The sequence below is a fragment of the Leptodactylus fuscus genome, chromosome 3 (assembly GCF_031893055.1).
Source record: "Leptodactylus fuscus isolate aLepFus1 chromosome 3, aLepFus1.hap2, whole genome shotgun sequence".
Taxonomy (NCBI): Eukaryota; Metazoa; Chordata; class Amphibia; order Anura; family Leptodactylidae; genus Leptodactylus; species Leptodactylus fuscus.
This window is the reverse complement of record NC_134267.1, coordinates 61862012-61883289: the sequence shown is the minus strand read 5'-3', so window position 1 is coordinate 61883289 and position 21278 is coordinate 61862012. Positions and strand designations below refer to the sequence as shown.

General features: G+C 39.2%; 1 protein-coding gene across 3 annotated transcripts in view; it reads left to right on the top strand.

Annotated features, from left to right (window-relative positions):
- Positions 1–13147, top strand: part of ADGRG6 (adhesion G protein-coupled receptor G6) — a 144096-nt gene extending 130949 nt beyond the window's left edge. For all 3 annotated transcript variants that reach the window (XM_075267687.1, XM_075267686.1, XM_075267685.1), the window contains 5 exons: positions 3949–4054; positions 4284–4567; positions 4964–5065; positions 5985–6143; positions 10966–13147. In XM_075267687.1, the coding sequence (XP_075123788.1) occupies positions 3949–4054; positions 4284–4567; positions 4964–5065; positions 5985–6143; positions 10966–11144 (830 nt within the window). In that variant the 3' untranslated portion in view covers positions 11145–13147. The remainder of the gene's footprint in view (positions 1–3948; positions 4055–4283; positions 4568–4963; positions 5066–5984; positions 6144–10965) is intronic.
- The last annotated feature ends 8131 nt before the right edge of the window (positions 13148–21278 follow it).

Sequence of the window (21278 nt, the reverse complement as noted above, 5' to 3'; positions counted from 1 at the left end):
CATTATAGTCTATGAGGTCTGTGTGCTTTCATTGCTCGCCGATTGTCAAGGCGTTCGGTATTCCATTCAGGGGGTCCCCAAACAGATATCCCGAACGAAATACCGAACACAGATGGTAACCAGGCCTTAAACGGAACATAAGTAGTGGTACAGTCATTCATATAGCCATGATTTAGCAATGGACACCATTGACTGTCAAAGTAATTTCTTAAAACTGTTGAAAATATTAATTTAATGTCAGATGCATTGCTTGCAGATACATAAACATACTGCATACTCTTAGGCACTCTGAGACATCTCATTGATTTTGTGCCAGAATTCTTATGTGGTTTTACCTATTTAACTGGTTATTTAATTGTTGTGCATAATTCTTAATTTATTTTGATTTGATTATTTGTGATTTTTTAAAAATGGATTTTAATATGAACTTGGTATAGGTGGTTCATAGCTGTACACCCAATTTATTATATGCAAATTTTTCAAAAGTTGCAGAATTTTTGCCCACGCATACTCCACTTCTAAATTTACTTTAAACCAAATCACAGTAACTCTGTCCCCATTCAAACTACTAGAAATTTCTTCTAAATTGACTTTGCACTAAAAATCCTTCGTAAACTCTGGAGACAGATTTATGAACCAGTGTGAAACATTGGTCGCAAAGAAAGCCCAAAAACACTGGACAGATCAGAAAAGTGAGTTAAAAAATGGCCCTATGATAAATTGTCTCCTCTTTCTCCTCCTATATGATATTCTCCCCTGTATAATATTGCACTGATATTTCCTTATCAAGCTAGTTATGGGTGGAAAGACGTTTCCATGTCCTATGGAACAGCTTTTTTTTTTCTTATGAAGACCTAAAATCCAAAATACAATATTGAATAATACATTCCTCCATCTCCATTTTATGTAATAAAATTTTAGCATTTACTCACATCGCAACTTACTGTACAAGTTACAAATTAATTTTAGAATGAAACTTAACAGTTCAATTAAATCAGTTTTCCCACCAGGGACGCTTATGACATATTCACCTTTAGGACCTATATATAATAACACCCCCAGACCCCATCCTTTGGCTGCCTTCATACCCCAGTCTCCTCTGACAACCAAGTCTAGGCTGCTAGTAGCGGTTGAGTAATTGAAACAACCTAGTGCCATTAGCTGTGCTATTTTCCTAACTCCTAGAGAAGCAAATCTCACAAGGTACAGAAATAACATAGACCACTGAGCACTGCTTTTTCTATAACCTGGACATATTAAGACGGCAGTCATGGGACAGACTGTGGAGGGTTCATTGAAGGGATAGACATATATCCTGTGGTTATTGCATAAATGTCTCTACTGAGAAAACCCCTTTAAGCTATAATGACCACCTGCCTAGAATTGTTTCCTGCTCAATAAATGTTTTCATCCCTTTGGACTTCCCGTAGAATAACATAAATATTTTATGGCATAGACATAAAGGTTCAGCATATTCTTTTTATGGACAGATCTGTTTTTTTCTTTCTTTGTCGTTGATTTTCTTTTTAAATTACAAAAAAAACTAAAAAAGTCAGATTAGCAAAATGTTATTTCCTTCCTTTGCTTTCCTGTTCTATTTTAATATATTTTTGTTAATATCTATCTGTCTATCTATCTTAAATAAATCATATTATATATATTCTTGTATCTACTTGTATTCTACTTTTAGGCTGGAGCCCCATGTAATGTAAACGCTGCGGAAAAAAACATAGTGTCTAGCAGTGTCTCCCCCTCTTCTTCTGTCTCGACCCTCTTTCCCTCATAGATTGTAAGCCCTTACGGGCAGGACCCTCTACCCCACTGTGCCAATCGGTCACTGTTAGTTTTATATCTACCTGTATATTTTGTGTACTGTATGTAACCACCAAATGTAAAGCACCATGGAATTAATGGTGCTATATAAATAAACAACAATAATAATATATTGTGGACAAATATGCACAGCAGACACATTGTAATCTCCAAAACGGTCCCGTTTTTGGAAATTTGAGCTTCTCAATTATACCCACGGAAATGCCGGCATTTTCCCTATACATATAACGGAAGCAGGAAGTTCACAGAGAAAACCTCTGTAGACTTTCCATGAAAAGTACTGCGGGAAAAACTGTGATGCGTTACCGCCACGGTTTTTGCCACAGTGCTTTTTTGCTTCGGCCCGCTATGTTGGGCCTTATCCTTACATGGATGGATTATCCGGTCAATTATTGAGAGCAGACATTCCTAGTAAAGCTTGTTCCTGTTATTTGGCTGCGTTATTTTCTTTTTCACTGCATGCAGTTTTTATTTGCAGTAATGAGTAACAAATGTTACTGTGCGTTTCACCTGTAGGATAATGGACATTAAATTGAAGAACTCTGGTTATTGACATAGAACGAATGTACCACTCACAACTGTAATTAAAAACTGCATATAGTTCTTTAGTAAAGTAACATTGTCTGCACTCAACCTCAAAGTGCTTCTGATAAGTCAGAAAATAAGGAAATGTTCATTATTAATCTGGTGACAACTTTGATGTAATATATTGTTCAATTGTTGGCAGCACATTGCTCTGTGTAAACAGGTATGTGCTATTCTACTGCGCCTCCTCTATTTATTTTGCACCTTCTCAATTCCCGTTGTGTTGAAAGACCTTCGGCGTCTATGCGAAGACGTCTTCATATTTATTTGTAGGGGGAAGCACCCTTGTATATCCTATAGAATAATGCATTATCATAAGCAGTGGGGGGACTCTCAGTCCAAAAATTTATAAAACACTACTGTGCTGCTTGTGTGGGCCAAATGGTATTGGTAAATGTGAAAGAGGGAGTTCCACTTTGGGTCAAATATGGTAGCCCCTGTACCTCTTTCAACCCTGATGTGGATGACAGACCCCATCTTCTTTTATGTGTCACTGGTGGCTGAATTCCCTGTTAATATGGTGGGCCATAAGATTTAAATTTCAGCTGCAGTCGAGGGTCTCTCCCCTGACTCCCTTGTTCTACAACCCATGCTTTGAGCCTGGATTGTCGGCCCATACATTTGCTTGGTAGAAGGACCGTGACCTAACCCATCTACATGCTTTTCTTACCCATATGAGGTTGATCTCTGTCATGGCATTTTAAGAAACCCAGCAAACCCTACACCCCATTGGGACCTGACCTATTGTCCATCATATACAGTGCTATTAATGTCCCCTTCTCTGAAGTCAAATTACTGTTAATGTTAAAGTGGTGGAAGATCTCTGAGTTATGCTGACCCTTCAGAGATGATCTCATTGATGCAACACTTTAAGTAGAGGAAGCTGGCATACTTCCCTGAGACATCACTACATGTTCTTCACCATTCCAATTATGCGCCTGGTACATGCAACGTAATATATCCCATGGATTACCCCACCTCAGTGTTTTAGAGGCTGTAGTAGCACAGGTACAATGCTACCGATTTTGTGGACATGCCAGGTGATGACCTTCCAATGGACCTGGCTTCATGCCATTATCCATGAAATTTCCAGTCACATGTGGCCCAGGACCCCGTCCATTTTACTTCTGGGCAACATGCCACCACAAATGCCAAACCTCTGCTTCAAAATTATATAGCATATCAAGGTGGCGTAAACTTATCTTGTCACTCTCCATGGTAATCTCTAGAATTAATTCCTCCATATTATGTGAAAAACTCCATTCGATCCATACAGACACCATGGACCACTTCTACCAAGTGTGGCAGCCATGGATATCCTCGTCCTCCTCCCAAGCCTCTGGATATTATATTACACTGTAACAATAATGCCTTACAATTGCTTTCCTATAGATCAACTAATTCAGCACGTTGACTCCTGCTCTTAGAGTGTATCTATTGAATGTACCTATTACTCATATATTCCACATATTTCTTCATACCTCTGATACCATAGACTCCTAGAGGCTGATGTAATGTATTATATTACAGGTATACCTGCTGTAGTGGTTGCAATTGTTCTGGCAAGTACACACAACAACAGTGCCTATGGGAACACCGTGTATGGAAAGGATTCTGAAGGAAATGGTGATGCATTGTAAGTATACATTGCGAATTTATTCTAATTCTTAGTATGTATAATTACTACAAATGGACAGTAAGTGATAGCCATCACTTACTGTCCATTTGTGTCCGTTACGATAGGTGTCCGTTTTGTTTTTTTTTAGCACAGATAACATGGTTATAGGTGAAGAATCCTATGTAGTAGTCAGTAAACATCAACTTTTACAGCTTGAAGTCTAATACATGCAATTCTTATCTTTCAGCTGTTGGATAAAAAACACAGTTGTGTTCTACGTGACCTGCGCTGCCTATTTTGGAGTCATGTTTTTGATGAACATAGCCATGTTTATTGTGGTTATGGTGCAGATATGTGGAAGAAATGGGAAAAGAACTAATCGTAGCATCAAAGAAGAGGTCTTAAGAAACATTCGCAGTGTGGTCAGCCTCACATTTCTTCTTGGAATGACATGGGGTTTTGCTTTCTTCGCTTGGGGAAAGGCCACCCTAGCGTTCCTTTACCTTTTTACCATATTCAACTCCTTGCAAGGTAAGAAAATTGTCATAGGAGAAAGCCTCACTTTGCGGAAAAGCTGCATTTTTGTTACAGGTTTTGCTGCTGTTTTTAGAGGCAAACAAGGAGTAGCTACAAAAGGAATAAAAAATATGAATTATATTAGTTGTTATATTTCTCCCTTCTGCTCAATACACTCCAGGCTTTGGCTCAAAAAAGTGCAGCAAAATCTGCAAAAAAAAAAAAAAAAAAAAAGTAGCCTTCCTACAATATGTGGCCTTGGCCTAAAAGGATTTTTACTGTGGTTAATAGTTCACTACAGGTTCGTAGGTTGATCTAGATAGACATATGTTCCTTTTCAGCTCCTTAGGGCTACTAAATTCAACCTCAAATTATTATTCATTCACAACAATTTTTTTTAACTCTCTTTAGGTTTATTTATTTTTGTATTTCACTGTGCATTGAAAGAAAATGTGCAAAAACAATGGAGGCGGCATCTATGCTGTGGGAAACTTCGATTACCAGATAATTCAGGTAAATTCAGGATTACTAAAAAAATAATTCAAAAATAAATTTCAATTTCTTTAGTCCGTCCCTATTTGTCTTGAAGACCAAATCATATGTTATATTTCCTGTATTGTAACCCAGTCCTACATTTAAAGGGGTTGGCCACTTTCAGACCAATATTGACAGACAAATGTACAATAAAAATTATGTATAATTTTCCAATATACTTTCTGTATCAATTCCTCATGGTTTTCTAGATTTCGGCTTGCTGTCATTCATTCTGTTACTTCTAGAGGATGAAACCATGACCATGGTCATGTGATTTACGGTCCCTGGTCATGTGATTTATGGTCCATGGTCATGTGATGAGGACACAGGTGCTGCTCATTACAGTCCCAGCACAATAATCAGACATCTGCCTGGTAATCAGCTGTGCACCTGTGTGCTCATCACATGACCATGGACCGTAAATCACATGACCATGGACCGTAAATCACATGACCATGGTCAGAGCTTTATCCTCTAGAAGTAACAGAAGGAATGATAGCAAACAGAAATCTAGAAAACTGTGAGGAATTGATACTGAAAGTATATTGGAAAATTGTATATCTTCTATTGTACAATTGTTTGTCAATATTGGTCTGAAAGTGGCCAACCCCTTTAAGTTACCCCTCAGACTGACCAATGTAACTTCTATCCTACAGTGGTCTTTGATTCCAGTCACTCTATAGCAATTGACTCTTCCTATATCGGAATACTGTACAATATAGATAATGCAAATGTACTATATAGATTCTGAAAAAGCAGGTGATGTGAGTTATGAGCTCACTAAGGCTTTATTTTTAAACTACATTGATATCAATGGGGCTATACACACGTTCGGGTGTTTTTGATGGTCCACTATTTAATTTTGTTATATAATACTCAAACACTTTTTGCTTTTCAGATTGGAGCAAAACAGCCACAAATAACACAAAGAAAGTCAGCTCTGACAATCTGGGGAAGTCACTTTCTTCCAGTTCCATAGGCTCCAATTCTACATATTGGACATCTAAATCAAAGTCCAGTTCCAATCCATTCTTTAACAAGAGGAACAGCAGCACAGGTAGGTTCCATTTATTTTTTAAGGTTGCTTTATTAAGATGTGAGAAAAACTTCATAGAATATATAAAAAATCTCAGCATGTTGGCAAATGTAAACTGGTAACAGTTTGACATGATATGGGACTTTACAGATATTATGATATATGACAGATATTAGCTGGGAATTGGATATTAATGCCATAGGCTAGATAGAACATATTTACCAATGTGTAATAATAAATGTCGTTTTCTATCCTGTCAATAACATTGATAAACAATTGTAAATCTAATACATTGTAGTTAACTTATGTCTGTGTTAGATTAATGAAATTAATAAAATATATTAACCTTTTAACTATCCATGACATGTCAGAAATAGGAAACCTATAGGGACTGTTACTGTCCTAGCATGGTTTTGTCCCAGAAAATAAACCATTTGAGTAAGTTAAACTATTACACTAATAGATTAGTGAGAACTTTCTCATTGCTTACTGGTGCTACAAGTCACTTGTGCCATTTGGTAGACCAGACATCTCTAAACAAGTAGCCTACGTTGACTTGACTCCATGGGCCAAATTTAATGATAGTTAGAAAGTATAAACTTAGGCAGTCCGAAAATATTCCAGATCTGTCGATACAATAAAATATGTTTAATCTGACAATACCAGGACCTGATAGATGGCTTTTACTATAGAAACATATGAACATTTACTAATAATATTAGAAACTTTCAAGAAAGACAGTCCAAAGTAACATAAAGCCAGCATAACGCGTAATGGCTGTAATGTAGAGTAATCACTAGTGAACAAGATTGTCATATATTAACTCAGGTTAAAGAAGGGGAGTATGCAAGATTTTCCAGAGGGGAGGTTCAATGGGGGAAACATGTTGGTGGGGGTCACCCACTGGGGGATGGAGACTTCCCCGCATACACTATAGTGTACCCTTAGTGTCCCCATATCCAACATACATTGTGAGTTTATTCACAGTGTGGGTCTGATATTATATTCACTTAGATTTCAGTCTAGGACAAAAATTGATGTTTAAAGTAATTTGATAGATTAGAAGATTTTGACACAATTGCACCCGTTAATATTACAATATTAAATTCATGGAGCTCAGAATACTCATACCCCATACTTCCAGGGTTTCAATTAATTTTGTACCTTTTCTGTTTTGTGTTTCAACTTGTGGTTTTCACTAACGTTTCTGTTACTCACTAAACTGATCGTTACATTCCATGTTTATGGCATAGATAATGGCTTCTAAGGGCATCCTTTAACCAGAGGTGGAATCATCCAGGTAAATGCTCCTGTAAGGTTGGTTGGGTGCATGACCTATTATCAGCTGGGCTGGGTACTCTTGCATGAAGTCCATACAATGGAAAGGACCATTCTCTAATCAGAATTGCTCACCTTTCCATTGCTCCATCTTATGACAATGACGCTCATTTCTGAAATTCTAAGATTTTAATTTGCCTTGTTTGCTTCCTTTATGTTTCATCTTACTGAGACATAATATTTCAAGTTGCTTTTTTTTATAATGAAGCATTTGCATTATGTGCATGTATTATCTGCAGCCAGCAATATTTATGTTGTGTTTTACATCTTATTTTGCCATTATGTATAAAATATGGTTTTAATCAATCTAATCACATGGCCTTGGATCATGAACACGTGTTCTATAAAATATACTTTTATTACCACTGTGCCTTGCAATATTAAAGGGATTGTCCCAAGATTTACACTTGTGTATCCACCGCTAGACCATAACTGATCACAAGAATGGGGAGCCTGTGTTCTCCTGTATGATTGGAGTAGTTCCTAAGCATGCACACTGCCATGACATTCATCTCTACCAGACTGTGAATAGTCATAGTGCGTTCTCTCTGAGTCCTAAACGTACATATTTTTGGTAAGAGCCATCAGAAAAATCTCGGCTCTGGGATCAAATTGATATAATGTGGATATTATGGACCCCAGGAATATAGACAATTTCTTCATTAATTAACCCTTTGTTTTAGTGAAATATTAGGCCACAATTTCAACTAGTATACAGTAAATTAAATGTGGTGTGTAAGGTATGCATTCATTAAATATCCCTGATACTTAAGGGTTAGACATACAGTGTGCTGATATCTGGGTAGATATCGCTGTAACCCCTGAAATGGCCACTTACAAAAATCTTTAGTAGTTCCAGTTGAAGCCATAATCATAGTAGCGATAGCTCTCCGTTGTTCGGGTCCTATTTACTATAAATGGGTCAATTGGTTGTCCATTCTCTTTAAACTTAAAGCAGCAGAGGAAAAAAAGTCCTTTGTGCAGGACTTTTTCCTCTGTTGATTTTCGGCGTACTATGCGATGGAGTTTCTAATGGACCCTGATGCTGATGTGTAACTAACCTAAGTAAATGAAATCCGTTGGCCATTATCATGTGATAGATCTGTCTCATCATTGGATTCTGCTTTTTTGATCCTATGATGAACTAGAAAAGTTGAATTATTTATGCACATGAGAACCAGGCCCAACCATGCATAATAAAAAAAAAAACCTCTCAAGGCTACTACAGTGTATAAAGGTAAACCAGAAGGGTTACTTGAAGTTACGTGTTATGTGTCCTGTTACTTGTTAAATCGCTTCCTCCTAGAACAACATCTGATTTTCTAGACCTGCAGAATGAATTATGTTCAGAATCTGTTATTTTCTACAAACTGTGGAAAAGACCTTTGATGACTCTTGGGAATGTTCTATGGATAGCTATCTTTCCTTATATATACAGCAGCATGATCATCTGGCTTGGACATCTAACCTTATGCAATAAGACATGTTACAAATTGCTTTTGATATGATCTCATGCTTTGAAACATTTGCATCTTGATTATCATCATTCTGCCTATTGATTGCCTGATCTTTCTTATATGTGTACCCATTTACTCACTGTGTAAAACATTTACATGCATATACAGTACAGACCAAAAGTTTGGACAAACCTTCTCATTCAAAGAGTTTTCTGTATTTTCATGACTATGAAAATTGTAGATTCACACTGAAGGCATCAAAACTAGGAATTAACACGTGGAATTATATACTTAACAAAAAAGTGTGAAACAAATGAAAATATGTCTTATATTCTAGGGTCTTCAAAGTAGCAACCTTTTGCTTTGATTCCTGCTTTGCACACTCTTGGCAAAGAGGAGGGCGGAGGAGCGGAATAACAGCATTGCTTTTGCCGCTGCTGGCTTCATGCAGGGCAGAAGCATAGTGATGTTGCTGGCTTCACCTGTGCCGGCGTCTAACACTCCCCGGCATCCGCTGTAATAGAGAGGCGGATGCTGGGGACTGTTAGACGCCGGCACAGGTGAAGCCAGCAACTTCGCTATGCTTCTGCCCTGCATGAAGCCAGGAGCGGCAGAAGCGATGCTGTTATTCCGCTCCGCTACGGGGTCACACCTGCAAAGCCAAGCGGCAAGATGCCGCCGGCCCTGCGTGAATGCTCATAGTCCAGTCTAGCCTTCACAATGCGAATACAGACCCGACACCATGTCGGGTCTGTATTCGCATTGTGAAGGCTAGACTGGTGTAAGAGCACGCACACAGGGATGGCGGCATCTCGCCGCTTGACTTTGCATATGTGACCCCGCCCACCAATGACGCAACAAAGCCGGAAAATAGAAGATTTCACAGAAACGAAGACGGGTGAGTATGCGACGTGGGACAACCCCTTTAAACCTGACAGGGCACACCTGTGAAGTGAAAACCATTTCAGGTGGCCACCTCTTGAAGCTCATCAAGAGAATGCCAAGAGTGTGCAAAGCAGTAATCAAAGCAAAAGGTGGCTACTTTGAAGAACCTAGAGTATAAGACAGATTTTCAGTTGTTTCAGACTTTTTTATTAAGTATATAATTCCACATGTGTTAATTCACAGTTTTGATGCCTTCAGTGTGAATCTACAATTTTCATAGTCATGAAAATACAGAAAACTCTTTGAATGAGAAGGTGTGTCCAAACGTTTGGTCTGTACTATATATATATATATATATATATATATATATATATATATATATTATTTACACAGCAAATGTAGTAACGTAATAATGCAAAAAATGAAAGCAAACCAGATTTTAATTTGCCGCACTTAAAGAGAACCACCAGGTTATAAAGCCGTAAGAATAGTCAGGAAGCATGGATTATAAATTTAGAGAGAAGTTTACATAAAGAGATAAAACTTTTTTAGAGGGACATTGTAGTTTTATGCATTAAGTCCTGACCTCAGGAAGAAAGTTGTCCCTTGGCTTTCACCCAACTCAGCTTAATAGACAGATTTCTCTCTGTTTGTACATATTGTCAATGAACCTGAGCTGGGTGGGAAGAAAAATATGGCAGCCCTATATTAAGTGATAATATAATAGAATCAGGGCACTTGCTAGTTAGTGCTGTTAGGTTCCTTTACCTAAGGAGACACATTGATCAAACGTCATATTAATAAAATTGTAGTAATAGTAATGAAATATCCATGTCCATATTGCCACATATTCATCTTTTATGAAAGTGATATATATTTTTTGTGCAGTCTTCCATGTGAATGAAAAATTCCACTACTAGTAGAGCAACACAAATATTACATGTGGAAGAGCTATGGAAAATGAACATTATGTTACGTAGAAATAAGATATTTTTGGGGATAGAAATAAAATGTATTTTTTCTGATAGCATTTTAAATTTCCAATTCCAATTTCAAATTTCCATTAAATTAAAAGATTGTTATGGTGACATTTTTTCAGTCAATTCCAAAAAGGGCCTTAAATGTTAAAGTTCACACGTTAATGACTATTTTGTGGTTTGCAGGTTACATTTTTGGGGACAGACCCTCAGTCAAGTTTACACCAGTGGATGCTGAACAGACATCAATTCTTCCAGTCCATCATGTTATTGACAAAGTCAAGGGCTACTGTCATCCTCACTCGGACAACTTCTACAAAAATATTATCATGTCAGATTCATTCAGCCATAGTACCAAGTTCTAACCATAAAGATAAAATGCAGCCATTCATTTCGATGAAGCTGAATCACAAAGGAAATTGATGTGACCTATAAAATAACAATTGTTTTTGAAATTACAAAAACACCAATGGAGGATTTTTGTTTTTCTGGATTTACTTTACACACTGGCTTCAAGGACCTAACAGATTGTTGTATTTGACAACTATGGGACATCTATCTGAGAGTCCCATCATGAAGAATGCACAAGAACCACAGGAAGCTCCTAGGCCTTAACAAAGATATCCTGAGCCAATACACTTCATTTTTAAAGTGTAACAAGTGACTTTCTCCAGGACATTGATGCTACATACGTTACCTATGCCATTGTTTTCTAACTGTTCGACTTGATTCAGTGCGGTATCAGTTCAGTCAACCTTTTGCCAAAGCAAATCTTTCCGTATTGTTTGTTCTGACTGTTACCCGAAATATTTCACGCCTGTATGACCACACTCACGTCCTCATATTATGATAAGGGGTATAATAATAGCAAAGTGGATTTTAGGAACAGTACTAATTTGCTCATTTTAGGGTGAATTCATTTTTTCAGCTAACAAGGATCAGAAAAGGTCAATTTGTTCTTGATCTTCATTTATTTTGGAATTTCTCATTACATTGGAATTGGAGTACAAAACTAATATGGCTTTATCCGGAATGGTATCATGACTGTACAAAAATATTTCAGGCCAAATCACACAGATTTAACTACTTCTTGTCTCTACTGTTACAAATGATGCTTTAGAACACTAATGGAATTTCATATGTAAGAGGTAGCTTTAATACTATTATTATGCAATGATATATGGTTGAACGTGTTCCATTTTTTACTCAGATCACATGCTCCTTAGGGGCAGGGATTCCTCCAAATAATTTTTAAGTGTTTTTTTCCTATTTATTTATATATTTTGTGTTACCTAACTGTGAACAGCTATGTGGCTATACAGTTTAAGCTTCTTATGCACTTTGGTAAATACATGACGCAAAAGAAAACTTCTACAGTAATATTCGTTCACCAATAACTGATTTTTATCCGGTATTTAGCATCGAAAGCTGAAACTATCATATCATTTTGGAAAGGTTCCTCAGATAAAAACATATAACATTTCATCCCTGTTGTGTTGTGGGATTATAAATGGACAGAGACTACATTTTTAACTATTGGATCACGTTTTCTTTTTACCACAGTATTGGTGAGGCTTGGCTTTATTAATGTATAAAACCAGATAATTATGGCATTAATTATCACTTAAGATTGTATTTTTGTTGGCGTCTTAAGCTGTTCATTAATACAGTTACATGGCAAACCAGTCAACATTGTGAACTTATCCTCTTCACATGAGCTATTAGGACATATGGATGTCATAGAGGCGGTGACCTGCTTGGGACCTTATAGATCAGATTGAGAGCAACAAAGCAATTCCACTGTCCTATATTTATTGCATGGATCAGACCAACACTTGACGTTAGGTTAACACTAGCATTGGCCTCTCTGTTGTCCTGGTCCATTGGAGGACTAGAACAACAGATTGGCAGACCACTGTTATAGCAATTACACAGTTAGTTTTCTGGACCTCATTGACTATAATGGCATCCGTCAAGTATCTCCCATTTTAAAACTGAAACTGTTAGGGGGAAAAAGTCTTTAGGACTTTTTCTTCTGCCGATTTCAGGCAGAAATTGCAATGAAGTCTTCAATAGAAGATGATGTTGATGTACCACCATGGGATATATATGACATCAGTTCTGCTCTGCATGTCTACAGTAATAGATTACTGATGATAACTAGAGATGAGCGAACACTAAAATGTCCGAGGTTCGAAATCCGATTCGAACAGCCGCACACTGTTCGACTGTTCGAACGGATTTCGAACCCCATTATAGTCTATGGGGGGAAATGCTCATTTCAGGGGTACGCAAAATTCGATAAAATTATACTTACCAAGTCCACGAGTGACGGTTGGGCTGGATTCTCCTTGAAGTCTTCTCCTGGCGCAGCGCCCTGCGTCTTCTTCCGGCTGGAATTCACTCTGCCTAGGCATCGGGGCCTAGGCAGAGCCGACTGCGCATGCGCAGTCATGCACGGACATGCGCAGTCGGCTCTACCCAGCCCGATGCCTGAGCAGAGCCGACTGCGCATGCGAGGGCATGCCCGCGCATGCGCAGTCGACTCTGCCTAGGCCGGATGCCTAGGCAGAGTGAATTCCAGCCAGAAGACGCCGCGGGGACGCTGCACGGAGAAGGCTTCTAAAGGTAAGAGAAGAACCAGCGTTGATTGGCAGAATGTATAGCATTCTGCCAATCAACGCTGGTTCTGCATTGAACCTTAAACTTCGAACAGCTAGTAGTGTTCGATCAAGTACGAGTATTTCAAATACCGTAGTATTCGATCGAACACCTACTCGATCGAACACTACTCGCTCATCTCTAATGATAACCAACACTTGACGTTAGGTTGACACTCGCAATGGCCTCTCCATTGTCCTGGTCCATTGGAGGACTAGAACAACAGATTGGCAGACCACTGTAATAGCAGTTACACACCTAGCTTTGTGGACCTCATTGACTTAATGGGGTCCATCCAGTGTCATTTTAAAACTGAAACAGATGGGGGGAAAGTCTTTAGGACTTTTTCTTCTGATGATTTCAGGCAGAAATTGCAATGGAGTCTTCAACAGAAGATGGTGTTGATGTACCACCATGGGATTTGTATGACATCAATTCTGCTCTGGAGTCTACAGTAATAGATTACTGATGGTGTCTATCAATACAAAATCAGCTCCACTCCTTCATACAAAAAAAAAAAAAAAAACAACTAACAAACCACAACTATTTGATAGCGCTTTCATATAAAAAAAATCTTTATTTGAAGATTACAGTAATACAAATAGGAGCATAAATGGAAAGAAAATCAGTGGAATTTTTATACTTTACAATATTAAAAGGTAATAGTTGAACCCTAAAAAATTCGGATTGGCCCTCACGTTGGTGGTAGCAAATTGTGTTAGATTGAGTGAAGCCCTTACCAAATAGTTATCCATATATGTGTGACACGGAGAGTGGAGTATATTTCGACTTTATTCCCACCTGAACATTCCAGTTTAACTGGTAACCAAAAATAACATAAAATTCTTTTAAAGAAATAATGTGAAATTTCTCCCTTAGGAACGATCATCATCTATTTTATGTAACCCCAATGTTTCTGCCTAATAGTCATCTTTCCAGCGATTATGCCATTACTTAAAACTAAAAAATGGAGAGGATGTATTAAATCACAGTAGAAGGATCAACCATACTTGTATATGTTGCTACATTTTTTTTTATTATTATATTGTGTTGTCTCCTTTTTACTACCATGTAGTAGAATATTAATCTATTAATGCCTGTAATAGTGTCACAATTAGTACTAGTCAGTTTTCAGCTTCCACACTGACATGTATTCATTTCTCTATGTACAGTATAATTGTTCTGTAGTCAGTTATTGCTATACTGTTTCATGTTAGCCATACTGCTCTGTGGCTAGTAAGGCCTGCCATGTACATAGTTATTTATTGGTTTGTTTGAATGTGTCATTTGATGTTTGTCTCTATAAGCTTCAATATATTCATAACACATATTCATGTCAAGTTGATGCATAAAAGAAGGGAGTGTGGTATTGGATAAGGTCATGGAGAGATAGTGCCTTTCACTGTATCACATGTGCCTTACACTGTATGAAATACAATTACTGTGTGAAGCTTTCTGTCATTTAGATGATGTGATGTATAGCTTGTTCGAAATGGAAAATTGTCATATTTTGAAATAAATACACATTTCTTTAGATCATAGTGGCTTTTCTTTTTTTTGCAGTGATTTTTTATTTAAGAAATAAACATATTGAAATTCACGTCTATTTGCTTATTATGCTGAAGATCATAGTGACAAATGGCATATAGGCACTTACAGTTTTGAAGTGCATATAGGTATCTTGAAAGATGTAGGAGAATGTTGATCTTATCTAGGCACTCATTTCTATGACCACATCGAATCTATGTAGTAAATGTACACTGCTCAAAAAGATAAAGGGAACACTCAAATAACACCTCCTAGATCTGAATGAGTGAAATATTCTCATTGAATACTTTGTTCTGTACAAAATTGAATGTGACGACAACAAAATCGCACAAAAATCATAAATGGAAATCAAATTTATTTACCAATGGAGGCCTGGATTTGGAGTCACCCCAAAATTAAAGTGGAAAAACACACTACAGGCTGATCCAACTTTGATGTAATGTCATCAAAACATGTCAACATGAGGCTCAGTAGTGTGTGTGGCCTCCACGTGCCTGTATGACCTCCCTACAATGCCTGGGCATGCTCCTGATGAGGTTGCGGATGGGCTCCTGAGGGATCTCCTCCCAGACCTGGACTAAAGCATCTGCCATCTCCTGGACAGTCCCTCATTTTTTTCTAAGAATTTTTTTTTTATAGCCAGTGCAGACCCTGTGGTGCCTCATTCAGAAAAGTCTAGTAAAAAAACTGGGGTATTTCTGTAAAAATAAATAAATAAATTTGATTAAAATTCTAGTGCTGAGATTGGCCCTGTATTTTGGGCACCATGCTGTTTCTTGTATATTTTTTTTTCAAAGCCTTTTTTTATAGCCAGTGCAGACTTTGTTTTCTAGTAAAAGACAGTGTCACCACTAAGAATTTGGGTAGCTCAAGTAGCAGTAACAGCACTGTTAGCATCAGCTGTCTTGTCAGTTGTAGGGGGCCACAGTTGTCTGTCACCTTTGATAGATGCAGGAGCGTAACTACAGCCATAGCAGCGGAGGCAGCTGCCACAGGTCCCGGGACATTAGGGGCCTGGTGACAGCCGCTACCGCTGCTATCATTATACTTGGGGGTCTTTGCAGACCCCCGAGTATAATGATCGGCGGACCGGGAGAGGTAAGGGAACGTAATAAACACAGTTACTTACCTCTCCACGATCCTGCCAGGCCTCCTTCCTTCTTGTCTGACATCTCTGATGTCACATGAACCTGCTTCCGGGTCATGGGACGTCCGACGTCATAGAAGAAGGACGGCAGCGGAGAAGACAGCGTAGGAGACAGGTAAGAAACAGTAATTTTGTATTTTTTTATTCCCCCGGGTCTCTGATTATTATACTCTGGGGTCTGAAAAGACCCCAGAGTATAATAATTGTTTATGGGGGTCCACTATGGGCTATAATACTGTGTGCAGGGGCCACTATGAGGGATAATACTGTGTGCAGGGGCCACTAAGGGACATAATACTGTGTGCAGGGACCACTATGGGCTATAATACTGTGTGCAGGGGCCGCTATGGAGGATAATACTGTGTTCAGGGGCCACTAAGGGACATAACACAATGTGCAGGGGCCACTAATGGATATAATACTGTGTGAAGGGGCCAGTAAGGGACATAATACTGTGTGCAGGGGCCACTAAGGGACATAATACCGTGTGCAGGGGCCACTAATGGACATAATACTGTGTGTAGGGCTTACTAAGGGACATAATAGAGTGCGAAGGAGTGGGTAAGTCGAGGTCTTCGGTGTCGGTTGGGGGGGGCCCATGTCAAAAGTTCGCCACCATGCCCCACCATTCCTAGTTACGCCACTGGATAGATGTATTATTGTGGAGGAAGCAGGATGGCACTGTTGACTAAATGGCTTATTCTGACACATTTCTATTAGAGCAGGATTATGCTAACACTAACACTATGATTTTGAGCCGGTATTCAATGCAGTGCAATTCAGTGCAATCCTCCTCCTCCTCCTTTACAGTTAAATTGCAGCCCAATGAACAAGGAAGAATTCATTTTAATTCAGCTTCATCTTTACTGACCCCTAGTGGGATTCTTTCTTTTATCATAAGTTTCATGGGTGCTAATGATGATATTCAATATAAAAATATAGCAAAAGTTAACAATCACACGTGGATAATGCTTGCACAAAATGCCTGTTATATTCCATTGTGTTGCCCAGATATTCATTTGCATTCCCCTACAGTCCCTACTTTTTTTTTGCCGGAGCTGCCTGGAAACTGAAATGAACAGTCTGCCTTCTCCTGTTCAAAGCCACCACGTAACACTTAAAGAGGTTGTTCTTCTTTTTTTTTAATAGACTAGTGGAGGTGGAAAAAAAACATGTCTCCCATTGCTGTTTGGTCCTGCAGTGTTTTCTTCTGGTAGAAGTGACCGCCGAGGCCAATCTCAAATATACTGTGGGTGCACTTGGAGGGAGACATTATGCTGTGGAGGCACATTGATGGGGATAGCTGGAGGGGGACATTATATTCAATGGAGCCACTATAGGGCCAATAAGGGGGCATGGTAATTTGTACAAGTCAGGTATTTCTAAATGGTGGTGATAGGGGGTGGCACACTTAGGATACCATTGCACTGGGCCCAACAATGTTTTAAAGTGTCCCTGGTTAGGCCAGGAGCGAAGAGAGGGTTACAGAATAGAGGGATTAGAGGTGATACTATGACTATCTGCCACTACTGCAGCATATAACTGGTCATCTTAGTGGGTGCTGGGAGAGAGGTAGGATGGGGAGTCCACTAGACAGCTGGAAAATAGGTCAGGACAACTAGGGCTGATTCGAGGGTAACCCATTGCGAGAGAGTCTAGTAGCAAAGTAATACTTATAAAGACTAGTTACCGAGTGGCCACCCAGTTTCTTATAATAGTACATGGTCCGCCTCCGAATCCAAAGTCGCTTATATGCTCATATGAAATTAAAGATTTCCCTCTGTAGGCCAGGTAAAGAAGAGGAGGTAAACAGGCTCAGGAGGGTGCAGAAATAATAAAGAATGCAAGGTAAGGTGACCATTTTAACCAAGTGGATCCCACCAATCCACAAAGTAGTGGAGTAATGCCAGGTAATGAGGTCCTTTAAAATATATTTGCATTCATGGCTCCCAATCTGTACACCTGCAATCCGTGAAATTAAACTCCCCACACCAGATTATTTTAGAAAAATGTGGAGCACACAGCTCGTGAAAAAATGCCATGGGATTTCTGTGGGAAGATAAGAGTTACAGTAACTAAACATATCTGTTGATCATAGAGGCAACATTTGACCATTATATATCATCCTTGAGGAACATCTGTCATAGAATCAACTAGGAGGGAGACAGAATTCCTGAACAGGACTGCTACTTTATTACTCTTAGACTGATTGTGGGATGACCAAAAAGGGTATAGCGGGAATGGAAAAATTTATAGAATGAGATGGGAGTGTAATGGTGGGAGTGTAATGGCATCCCTGAATGCAAAGAATATAAGTTTGCGGTTTCTCATATTGGAGAAATCCCTTGCAACGTTTGAGGGGAGTTAAATCCCTTCGCATTATGTAAGACAATCTTACACATAGGGGAGACATAATGTAGTGCAGAACGACTGGCAGTTAGAAAGGACCACACAAATCAATGTACTATGGGAAGGCAATGGACTGAAACAACCAAAGACATAAGACATATGAGAAGCGATGTGGAGGGAAAAGGAGCTTAACAGCATAAAACAATATAAACAAACTTTGAACAAGGGTGCGTACACCGGGAGGAATGGCGTGTGACAGACCCTATAACACACAGGGTGTAGGGGAGACATGGGAACTGCCGTCACCAAAATGATATTAAAGAAAATGTTAAATACTATAGGCATCTAGAGAGAATAGGTAACAAGTCCAGGTAGTGCCCTGGCGCAACTATACAAAAGCAGTAACAAAAGTACCCTCATAGTGACTATTAAAAGCTAAATGAGGAAACTAAGACTACACCATTATAAGCAACATCCATACTGAGAATCCTGTAAATAAAACAAGACACGGGATGATTATATGAGTGAGCAGAAGGAGGGAGACTGAAGATAAGAGGTTTTTGATGCAGTTTTTGCAAAATCCGCAAGCGTTTTTTTAAAGAGATGTTTCCAGGTCCATACAGTGTGCTGGAGCAAAAATTTGTGATGAAAACTGCGTCAAAAACCGTGTTATGCCAAAAACCACATCAAAAAAGGTTTTCTAATTCCTGAAGCAGATTTTTTCAGCTTGCAAAAAACTCCGTGAGAACCCCTTAGGGTAAGTTCACATGGAGTTTTTCTGGATCAGAATCTGAGGCGGAGGTCGCCTCAGGTTCTGATCCAAAAACTGGGTAGCTGTGACTGAAAGCCGGCACACTGCAACGGCATCCAGCCGCGCACTCTGCTCCAGATTAGGCCTAGGTGACTCGGCCTTAAGAATGAACATCTTGCTTCTTTTTTCCGGGAGCCAGAAGAAATGGCCTCAAAACCCTGACCAAAAACCTCCGTGTGAACTTACCCTTAGGTGGACAAGGCAGGCAAGGAGCCACAATGGAGGTAGAAGGGAGGCAAGAGAATATTTTGGCAGTATCTCATGGTACCCCAGCGATAAAATGGTCGGCAGCAGAAGGAGACTCAAACAGGCAGAGGACTCTGTAACTGAGAACTGTGGAATAAGAAGTAGCCATGGGAATGCTTGCAGTGGTACCAAGAGTAGTCACAGAGGGCCAGCAGTTGAAACAGTCCAGCCAGACTGCAACATTATGAAGAAGGTGGCAACCACTTCATGTGTTGGAGCGGCACGCGAGCTCTTTGCTTCTGGCGTACAGGTGTCGGCAAGTTTTCCGAACCTGTTGGATGCAGCCCGCGGGGTCAGTGATGTTTAGCAACGTGGACTGAGGTGGACTCATCAAGGGATGGTCCGGCAACCATCAACATCAGCCAAACCCCCTTATTATACTATACAAATCCATTATTCACAGACATAGACTCTTTAGTAACTACCGTCCTTAACTTCTTTAGGATTTATTAGAGTAATTTTAAATAAAATTAGGAGATAGGAAAGTCTAAATTTTGCAAGGCTAGTATTAAATAAAATATAAGGCCATGTAAAGTTACTGTAAAAAAAATGACACCACAAGTTTTATATGTTTTGTAACGGTGTGTTAGAAATCACACATATCAGAAGCCCAGCCCTATTAGCTTCTGACACATAACCAGTTTGACATTATTGCAAAAACATTTATTAGCGTGTTCCTCACTTACAGGGAGGATATTTCCTGCTTAATTACTGAATCAGGAAATACCTGACCTAAGGTCATTGATATTATTTCCTTAAACGGAAAAAAAATAAAGATACAGACTCTGTGTTTGTTTAGTAATCTTTCTGAGTTCGCAGGATCTTTATCTGAAGGGTGGAAAAGTCCTGTTTCCAGCTTTGAGGAATGGGAAATAAACACGTTTCCAAGATGTCTTGAAGGCAATGTCTGAATCCAAATAATTGGGTGTCTGTAATTTGCAAAGCAAACTAGAGCTGAGTGATACATTACATTGTAATATACATGTCTCTAAAGCATATTATTGTGTATGCAGGGTCTGCAGCTCAGTTCTCATGTGTTGTTGTAAGTTAACATGAATCTTCAGCAGGGGAGGCAACTTATGTTGCTCCTACTTCATGAACTCACAGGTGAACTCCCTATGTACAAGTCTCTAAATTGCTAATGGGCTTCTAACATCTCTAAGGCACCATTCATATCTACATCGGTGTCCATACAGTGCAGAGTCTGTATAAAATTGCAGAAGAAAAATTCCTGCAAGTCTGATTCTTTTTATTCAGCAATGCCAGATAGAAAATAGCAGCTACCCAGCCCATTATAGTCAATGGGATCTTTTGGAATCCATTGTCATCCTTCACATTTACATTGTACTTATTTAAAGCATTTTTTCCTGTTCCTTTAACCTTCTGGAGTACTACCTGGGTAGCCTCTACCCAAACAGTGTCCGAGAGGCACTGCAGCCAAAGCTACTGCACTCCAGCTGCCCTGTGTGCCATCTCCTGCCTGATGGCCTCTTCTTCTGCTATTATGTAGTGGACCCCACTGGCTGCTCCCACCAGGATCCAAAAGACTGCAGACACCTGCATTCCAGCTCACCATCCTTGCACGGCTACCATCTTGTCTGATCTACAGCGACCTACATCCCTCTGGCATCTCTTATTAACACCAATGGTTCCAGGCAAGTATAATTGTTGAGCTATACTGCCCTGGAGAACTTCCCTGGACTACATATCCATGTCTGCTGCCTCAGCCTCCTGGTC